We start from the raw sequence: 10,702 nt of genomic DNA on the forward strand, positions 1-10,702 counted from the left end.
TGAAACCAGATGTTTGTGAATAGTCTGGTTAGTGATATTGTTGAGAGGAATATGTTTTCTCCATCCACCGTTGCTTTGTTCTTTCCGTGCATATATTTTTAGTGATCGTTACAAACTTCGAAGGACAAGTCAAGTCAATCTCAAAAATAGAATAGAGCGACGGTTAAGGCCAACCAAGTAAGTGGTATTAATATCGGCATGATTATATTTGATATTGACACGTATCCCGTGGTTCTGTACGTGTCATATATATTGATATGTGTGAATTGTTTATAGATCAATATGTTTATGACATGATATGTATATGTTATAATATGTGAATTATATGATAATACTTACGGTACGATGTGCTCAATGATATGTTTGAGATAGGATACGAGAATGATGCACTAAATGTAATGTAAAGATAGGACTAAGATATGTTCATGAAACGTTAAGCTTAGGTTATGTATCGAAGTGCTATGGACATGAGAGAATGATAAAAATGATATGGTCATGATCGATTGATAAAAGAATATGGTTAGGTTATGGGTAGAAAGGGATATGGTTATAATAGATTGATAGAACGATAGTGTTAGGATACGTTTCTATAACGATATGACTAAGGTACGTTCATGTAACGATATGATTGTGATGAGTATAAGAATGTTAAGGCTATGATAAGTTAGGGAACAATATGACCGCAAAGTGTTTATGATATGATATGATTACAATACGACATGTGAATGATGTGTATATATATATTTATATGTTGTGATATGATATGAAAATGATATGAGATATGTTATGGTACGAGATATGTGATAAATTGACATGTTTATGATATGATATATTGTGATGCGATATGTTATGATATGATATGTATATGATGAAAATTGTTATGCCGGGAAGCATGGAATGTTATGATATGATATATTTATGTAATTTGAATGATATGATATGTTTGACATGCAAAACAACGAATTAGCATGAAATACAACCCCGACGTATGCATGAAAGATATGATAAATGAAATGTGAAATGATATGAAAAATGATATGATATGTACGAAACGCTATCGGGGTTGTATTAAATGATAATGAAAATGGAAAAATGTTGGGACCTCATGCATTATTGTGCGCTCATGCATTGGGGGATACCCCTTGCCCTTCACGATAGTACGAATGTGTACGTTACAAGGCAGGAAAACGATCGTTATGGTTATCATAATGCTGCGATGACCAAGCACGAGAACCATCATTATGTTTATCATAATGTTGCGACGGTCAGACATGAGAACGATCATTATGTTTAACCTAATGCTGCTGTGACGGTCACTAGTTTTAACAGGTGTCTGGCCTAAGAAGCTCCCAGAGTATGCTCACCCGACAAAGAAAGTGGCCCAACAGTGTGCGAACTGATTGGTGAATCCATACTCGCACATATAGGCTGTGTGTAGAGTATATGGTACACATCCAAGTTATTCGTTATGATAGTGCCATAGAAAAATAGACTGATATGATAGGTCCCGTCATTGCATTCACATGTTCTTGCATTTAACCCCAATAGTGGGGTCACTTACTGAGTATTTCTTTAAATACTCAAGTCACGTGCTACTTCTACTTCAGGTTAATGCAAGACATTCTTATACGGCTGACGACGGCATCACAGCTCGAGACCATGGCAGATGCATAGGCTAGTCATATTTATTTTCTTAGACTTAGGCTAGAATATCATGTTTTTAATTTATACATTTATTTATTTTCTTTAGTTTTTTGTTATGTCGTTTTTAAAGGTGTTTTCAAAACACGTAATTCCATGACTGTGTTTTAAGATAAATGTGACGTTTTATGAAAGTTTAAATGAAGTATTTCTGCATTCATTGTTCATGATATGTATACAGTAGCGACCTTAAATTAAGTAAAAAATTTCGAGTCGTTACAAGTAGCACATGGCTCGAGTATTTTAAAATAATCAATAAGTAACCTCACTGTTGGGCTCGTGAAATGCAATCGCATATAATCATTGTGGGACCTATAAGTAACCGTATTGCTCGAGTTGAAAAATATTTATTGTATTTTGTAAGTTATTAACCTAAGCGTTGTTTTATAGACCTAAATTATTTTGAGTAAAACTAAATATATGTATTTGCTGTCACTATCTTAGTTTCTAATGTTATCATATTTTTAAAAGAATAAAATTTGGATCGAGTCGAGTTTTTCGTAAGTCTCATGTAGTACATGATGGTATGGACTCGAGTCTTTAAAAAACCTCGCCTCATTATTTTAATATGTAAGTACAAATAGAATATGGTTTGGTAGACAAGATTCATTAATTAATTTTATAATCTTCTAAATTAATCTTTTATTCTTCTAATTAATAGTTACTTAAATATTAATATAGAGACAATCATATTAAATGATGTCCTAATTAATTCCAAAATTGTGGAGCTGACTCATCACCTTATCTGCTTTACGGCTTCATCAAATTTGTAAGAATATGATTAATATATTTATTTGAATTTTTTTAAGGTTAAAGAATTATAGTGAAATAAATTAAATTTATTGCTTAAAATAGAGATTTGGAAAATTAGAGAGTAAAATAGAGACCGAAAGCACTCGAACCAAGATCGAAACCCACAACCAGACATCGAAACGACCTGTCCTCACTGTGAAAAGGACCACTGACGTTTGCACATATATGAGAGGTAAGTGTTATATGCTTTAAGGTCACTATACTTTGTCGAATTTCAAATATGAGTTTTGAGTTTTTAGAACCTATCGGATCTATCGTTGTAGGCATCAATGTGTCGTAAAACTTTATAGAAAGGAAGGAGAGAGGCTGATAGAGAGGTAGAGAAGGAAAAAGGACGAGAAACGGTATAAAAAACAACGTAGAAAGGAGAGAGAAAACTACGAAAAATTGTGAGGAGTCAGGTGAAGAAGACGAGATGTGACGGATTCGAATCCGGTCAAATACGACCCACAGCCCAACCTGTAGCAACACCTGAGCGCAACCCATTTACCCTTTGGCCCAAACGTACGTGGCCCAATCCATTTCGGCCCAGAACCCATATCAGCCTGCAGCTACAACCCGTGTACGTGCACGATCCACGGCCCATACACCCGTACGTGACCCGACCTCGACCTGAAACTGCTTGCATACGCGTCGGCCTCCAGTTGCACGACATCTCGGCTATTCAGATTCAGCGGCTGGAATTGGCTTAGCTCACTCAGCTCTACGGCTCAAAATCTTGGCTGTTCAGATCGGTAAACAAACTTAGACCCAATTTTCACTGTACTCATCCTCCCGAACTGATTTGGACCCTAAATACGGTAATTGAGGTCATTATGATCCCGTATTTCACAAATTTATATTAGAATTGTTAAATACTAATGGAAGGCGATGAACGACCTAATAGGAAACAACAACTGATGATAGTTTGGAATACTTTCAAGGTACGGGAGCTAACGTGCTCAAATTAGGGAGAACGCTAGCTAAGGCCAACTAAGTAAGTGGCCCTACAGTCGTTGGTTATAATTGTGTGCTGTATGATGACACGTGTCCGTAGTTTCACAAGTGTCATAGGCTGTATATGCAAACTATTATGAAATGATATGCAAATGTTATGCGATGTGATTGTTATGCTATATTTGATGAATTGATATGTTTTAAGATACGTTATGTTATGATATGATATGTTGAAGACATGTTCGGGATTGTTATGTGATTTTTATGATGTATGATACGATATGTGCATGATATAGATTGTTATGTCGGACAGCATGAAAGCATTATGATATGATTGATATGTGACATCAATGAAATGTTATGATTGACATGTAAAACGACGAACTAGCATGAAATATAACTCCAACATATACATGAAAATTATGATAAATGATATGAGAAATGCTATAAAAAATGATATGATACGTACGAACGCTAGCGGGGTTATATTAATGATAATTAAAATGGAAAAATGTTGGGACCTCATGCATTATTTTGTGCTCATGCATCGGGGGATACCCTTATTCCTTCATGATAGTATGAAAGCGTACGCTATGAGGCAGGGAAACGACCATTATGTTTACCATAATGTTATCGTAACAGTCGCTACTCCTAACGGGTGTCTGGCATCAACAGCTATCAGAGAATGCTCGCCCGATCAGAAAGGGGCCTAGGGTGCAAACAGACTGGTGGGTCCATACTTGCACGTGAGGACCGTGTGTAGGAAAATTAAGTAGACATCCAAGTTGCTCGTTAAGATAGCTGTGGTAGAAAAACAAACTGTTATGATAGGTCTCATTCATGAAATTGTGTGTGTTTGCATTTAACCCCGATAGGGGGGTCGCTTACTGAGTATATCTTAAAATACTCAAGTCATGTGCTACTCTACTTTTCAGGTAAAGGAAATATGCCCTTGTACGACTAACTATGAAACTGTGGCACATGCTTAAGATAGTTTCATATTTAAATTTAGTACACTATAAGTTAGTATAGGCTAACTGCATTTCCATTTAGTAGTATACAGGTTAGTACAAGGCATTTCATTTCACACTGTTTTCCCTTTTGTTTCAAATTTTAATAGTTCGTTTAAGGGCCTTAAATGAAGCGTGCAAAACCAAGGTTAATTTTATTATAAAGTTTCAATTAAATTATTTCCGCATTGGTATACAATAGCAACCTTAGGTTAAGTAGAAAATTTAGGATGATTACTTCCTTAAACTTTAATTACTTAAAACTCAAATCAATAAAACATGAAAATTATAAATTGATTAAGGAATTAATTAAAAAATATCCTTTACATATTCTAGGGGTGTACATTGAACCCGACAACTCGAACCAACCCAACCGGGTTGGGTTGGGTTGGGTTGGGTTGGATTAGCTTTTCGAGTAGGGTTGGGTCCATCTTCTCTGAACCCAAACTGAATCGGTTTGGTTTCGTGTTCATGGGTAAAACCTTCGAGTTGACCCGAGCCAAACAAAAATATATAAAATATATTAAGAATTTTGTTTTGTTTTTTTTTGTTTTTTTTTTTTTTGTGTCGATAAGATGGATGGGTTGGGTAGGTTTATTCACTTATTTTGAACTTTCGAGATTGGATAGGTTTATTCACTTATTTTGAACTTTCGGGATTGGATAGGTTTATTCACTTATTTTGAACTTTCGGGATTGGATAGGTTTATTCACTTATTTTGAACTTTCGGGATTTTATACTATTTTTAAAGTTTATTCACTTATTTTGAACTCCCGGACCATTTATTTTATTTATTTATTTATTTATTATTATTATTATAATTTTTTTTTTCAAATTTGAACCTTTGATTTGGGTAAAAAAAAAATTCTATAAATTAATAGCCTATAAACCATTAATTAATTAATTTTCATGCCTTTTTCCTTCTTCCTCCCCCAATCTCCCATCTGTTTCTTCGCCCCAAGTCTTTTTCCTCTTGCGTTGTAACCAAAAGCCACACCCAGCGGAGGCTCTGCCCTCATCTCCGCCACCACCACCACCACCTCTTCCTCCTCCTCCATTTTTTCTCTTTCAATCTCTGCCTTTTTCCTCTTATTCCATTCAGATTGTGGCTTCCAACAATGGTTTCCGACTCGGAGCTCATCAGCCGGCTCCGGGAGTTGCTTCGGAATTCCGACCTCAATACCACTACCACTGCTATCGTCCGCCGGAAGCTCGAGGAGGATTTTTCCATTGATTTGTCCGATAAGAAGAAGTTTATTAGGGAACAGGTCGACTTGTTCCTCCACACTGAGCACCAGAGACTTGATGAAGAAGATGGCGGCGACTGCGACGAAGTCGACCAGGAGGATGGAGATGATAATTCGAAGATGGAAGAGGAGGATGGAGATAGTGGAGACGGAGATAACTACGACGACGATGACAGAAAGAGTAAAACGGGGTGAGTGTGATTGATGGAATTTTGCGATTGTAAGTACAACGGCTTTCAGTTCAGTGTTGGATTTTGTTTGGTAAATAACTCTAAAGTACGGTTTCTCTCTTGGGAGTAATGTGTAAACACCATGAATTGATTCCTTTTCATACTGAAACTAGTGGCAAGATTGTGGAATTCAACACCGGAGCTTATACCCGCAATTGTGATTACGCCTTCTTGCATATTCGCATTTATAATTCCTAACCACTATAGAACCATTGTAAATTGTACTTTCTTTTCGTTCTCTGTCGATTCTTTACTTTAATGTTAGAATTTGGTTTTTTTCTTCTACTCGACGAATTCAGCATTCTCAGTTTAACAACAAAAGAATCACGCATTATTTAAGAACAAGTGAGTTTTTTGGGAGAAAAAACTTGAAATGTTTAAGTACCGCAGAGCTTCATAGGTGCCCTTTTCATTGACATGTGCAAGTATTATTCAATTCTTGATATTAATTCTTGTTTGTTGTTGTAATTCTCTGATTAGATGGTGTTATTAGCTTTAGCTTCTGTTTTCTTAGTATTCGGCTTTCTAGTTCCATTCTAAAGGGGGTTTTAAGTGGGAACTTTTCATATATAAATGAAATGTTTATATGTTTTGTAAGAGAATAAGTAGACCATCGAAATTTCTATTTGTGACCATCTTTGATGATTAAATTATTGCTCTATGTAATGCAGTTCTAACGAGCTTGGTAAAGAGGTGAAGAAAAGAGGGGGTGGTTTTAGCAAGCTATGTAGCCTTTCCCCACAACTACAGGAATTTATAGGAGTTCCTGAAATGGCAAGGACTGAGGTACATCTTGAAAGTAATTTTTGACCTTTTTTTTCTCAATATACCATTGACGATCATGTCATTTCCTTCTAATACAGTGATTGCTATCATTGTTTCAGGTTGTGAAGCAACTATGGAACCACATTAGAGAGAAGAATTTGCAAGACCCCAGTAATAGGAGAAATATTCTCTGTGATGAACCATTTAAAGCACTCTTTGGTGTTAATTCCATCGACATGTTTCAAATGAATAAAGCTCTATCAAAGCATATTTGGGCGTTGGAATCAAATGACGGTGTGTTTTTATAGCTTCACTTTTGTTGCTAATATTATGCTACTGTTTCCTCAGATGTTTGAACTTACCGTTGCTTTTAATTGTTAACTAAAGCCATTTCGTTAAACTAATTCTTGATGTCAATCTGGCTTCTATGGAACCTTAAGTGCTATTTCAATTTTGATTCTTGGATTTTCTTATATATATATTAATCCCAATGGGTACTAGGACGCTTATTTTATATGAAATAAAGTTTTTGTCTGCATGCATCTTACTTAAGGATAATACTTGCCACTGCAAAACCCTGAACTTTATTCTGATGAAACTGAGCTACAAACCTTTCTTTTACCTGGATACAGTTACTCCAGCCAAATCAAGTCAGAAGGAAAAGCAGCAAAAGGAGAAGCCACAAAAGAAGAAGCGGCGGAAGCAAGGAAAAGAAGGTAGATAACAAAATTAGTTATTTTTATTTGAAATTTTATGACTGTTCATGGCAAGAGACCTCCAGTAGGAATAACTGTAACTAAGTACCCAAAAATAAGATTCTAAATCATTATTCAAATGCACCTCATTAAAATTTAGTGATGTTAGTAGGATAAAGTCTGAATTGTTCAGATAATACCAAGAAGCCGCATAAAGTTTAATCAATTAGGATCTCTCTTCCTTTATCTTTGAAGATCCATTGTTTTCTTTGGAATCATATATCCCAAAATGTTGCTCATTAATCCATAATAATTTAGCTCCAATATATCCCGTTGTTTATTTACAAGAGGGATGTATAATCCATAATAATTTAGCTCCAATATATCCCATTGTTTACAAGAGGGATGTATAATCCATGATGTTTACAAAAGACCTTCCCAATTTGCATTGAGGGAGGTATAACTATAGGAAGTAAAAATATTAGACAGCTTACACCAAGATATAGCTTGGTAAACAACATTTAGATGACATGATTAGAAAAAGAAGTTGTGGCATCCAAATTCATGTAGATGACATGATTAGATCTTGACCTCATCATCAATTGGGAAAGGACGTTCTCCTTTTGTAAATTATCCAACATAATTGTTTCCGAATGAAATATAAAAGATGTAAACTTTACATTATACTTTTTCCAGTTTACAGCTAAATGAAGGTTCTACTAATATCTAATAAACGTTCTTTTTTCTAGATTCTGATGACTCTGAGAGAGAGGTGAAGCGGCAAAAGAAAGGAAAATCTGGTTTCCTTGCTCCTCTTCAACTTTCAGATGCTCTGGTGACATTTCTTGGTACAGGAGAGAATGCATTGTCTCGCTCTGAAGTAGTGAAAAGAATGTGGGATTACATGAAGCAAAACAATCTTCAGGTATTGGCCTTCGCAAAGATTCTTTGATAGTATAGCAACACTAAATGCTCTTATCAATTGAGGGATAACCGGCTAGTATCTTATTTGAGAAATTAAAAACAAAAATGCGAGTCTTTGAAGACAAGAGTTTGGACATGCTTGATTTTAACATTTCTGTAGGCCTTCAAATCATATGCCTCTATACATCTGTCATCCATGGCTGGTGCTTTCACTTCGGTGATCAACTTGGTTGCTTCTTATTGCATTTGACTTTCACATTCTTTTATGATGCATTATCGCTCCAAACCAATGTGATTTGTCACAAAAATTTATTGTTCTTACCTAGAAATAGTTTTCAAGCTATTTAGTTATATTTTCCGTTTCCTATGTATTTGTTATATATAATTGTATCTATTTTTAAAAACTTTTTAGAATATGCGGATTCTCTCTGGTGAAATCGTTTTACATGCCTCAGCTCTCGATCTTCGGACAGTTTTTTCTCCCTTTTTTGCTTGTTTCTTTTGAGTATGGCTTGAGCTTATAGAAACGCAACTTATTATAGTGGAATAATGTTCTAGTTTTTGGACTTCCAGTTATAAAGATTATTATTATTATTTCAATTATTCTTGTTCCTTTTCATTTTATGAATGAAAATTCCATATTACTGGAACTTGGAGAGTTCTAATAGTTGAATGAAAAGTTACAAGAGGAACACTCTTCCTTAAGGGAACTTTCAAGAAGTTGTTCCAATTCGAATGAATAAAAATCGTGATCACAAGAGGCTAGAGAGAGTAGACCAATTGTAGGCTTGGAGCTCATAAGATTTGTCTCTTTCTCTCTTCTGCTCCCTACTTTCTCTCTCGGACTTTTGCATGGACTTGTATTAGTAGTCATCATAACGTCATAGGCAATACTTGGCTGAGGAATCTTTCCTTATTTGAATTTGATATTTATGGTCGTTTCTAGATATATAGCCTTTTAGGTATTTCATTGCATCAGGTGATGTGGGGAGGCTTCACTGGCTGGCTGGCTGGCTAACTTTGTGCTTTGTGATGTCGTTATATTGCCTTGTTATATGTTAAATAATTAAATTTACTCTAATTCAAAAGTTTGAACTTTTGGATCTTGAATATCTGACTATATACTTTGTTGACACCATGTTGTTGATTGAAACTTGAAAATTTCAAAAAGTTGTCTGCCTAATTGTCTTAATTTTACATATATTCCATTCCATACCCAAAAAGTACAGTTAAAGTTTGAACTTTGAGTGCTTAAATGAACGCGGCAAAACAATTGTTGTTAGTGAACATGGAAATTTTGTTGTTTTGATGATGCATCACTTAACATCTGAATTTTTTTCTTATTGTTCATTCAGGATCCTTCTGACAAAAGGAGAATAATCTGTGATGAGAAGCTTAAAGAACTGTTCGATGTCGATTCGTTTAACGGCTTCACTGTGTCGAAACTGTTGGCCACTCATTTTGTAAAAAAGACGAAATAGTGAGTTTCTCCCACGTCGTCTTCGTTGATGCAAGAGAATCTGGAATTTTGGTTGAGATAAAGCTTTAGTCGCCTCTTCTTTCTGTGTAATTCTCTGGGATTCACCAACAAGGCAATGGAAAATGAGCTTTACTGACCTGGTATATGTTCCTGAACGTTGGTGGGTGCTATGTTACAGAATCCTCTCTTCAGAATCGAATGGACTAACCATGTCTAATCTTCTATACTTTCTCTTAGCTTTCAAGCAGCAGCTTAAGTTAATTATAGAAGAAAATGTGAAGCATTAGTTCGTGCAAATATGAAAAATTTCCACATGTTTGTCAACATTTGTTTTGTAATTATTCAGTCATATTCATTTAAGTATGATTCACAATTTAAGGGTATTGGAGTTGTCCAAACTCTCACCAATTTAAGGATATGTGGTAGCTAGATGTTATTCACAATGGCCATGTCCGCCTCTTTTCTAGTTTTAGTGTTGTCATGACATGAGGTTTCAAAACTCGGATTCGACCTATGACGAAAATAAATAAAATTAAAATCTAATTACTAGGTGATGTTGTTCAAATTTATTACAAATTATAAAATGAAATAGGAGAGATTCAAATACAAAAATGGACTGATGCTTTGGAACAACCATCTCTGTGGCCGTGTAGCTCTCGAACACTTCTCCACCTTGATCGACATCTTACACATGAAAAGGAAAAGGGAAGGGGTGAGTATAAAAATATACTCCGTAAGCAATTTACTCATGTAGTCTCCCGTCCCCTATCAAGGTGGACTTACACATAGTAGTGTCTCTTTATGTTGTCTACTCGTGTAGTCCCTCGTCCTCTATCAAGGTGGGTTTATGAGTCATCCCTCGTTTCTACACACCATAGTGACCTTATCTACTTCTGTAGTT

At 35.4% G+C, this 10,702-nt stretch overlaps 1 protein-coding gene across 1 annotated transcript; it reads left to right on the plus strand.

Moving 5' to 3' along the window:
- The first annotated feature begins 5,375 nt into the window (after positions 1 to 5,375).
- On the plus strand, positions 5,376 to 10,184 carry LOC111794577 (upstream activation factor subunit UAF30). Its single transcript, XM_023676621.2, has 6 exons — positions 5,376 to 5,898; positions 6,609 to 6,723; positions 6,822 to 6,996; positions 7,335 to 7,418; positions 8,147 to 8,322; positions 9,677 to 10,184. The coding sequence occupies exons 1-6, from the start codon at positions 5,579 to 5,581 to the stop codon at positions 9,800 to 9,802; spliced, it is 996 nt and encodes a 331-aa protein (XP_023532389.1). The 5' UTR covers positions 5,376 to 5,578; the 3' UTR covers positions 9,803 to 10,184.
- Positions 10,185 to 10,702: the final 518 nt, after the last annotated feature.

Source organism: Cucurbita pepo, chromosome 5, assembly GCF_057944985.1.
Source record: "Cucurbita pepo subsp. pepo isolate OVF chromosome 5, ASM5794498v1, whole genome shotgun sequence".
NCBI classification, from domain to species: Eukaryota; Viridiplantae; Streptophyta; class Magnoliopsida; order Cucurbitales; family Cucurbitaceae; genus Cucurbita; species Cucurbita pepo.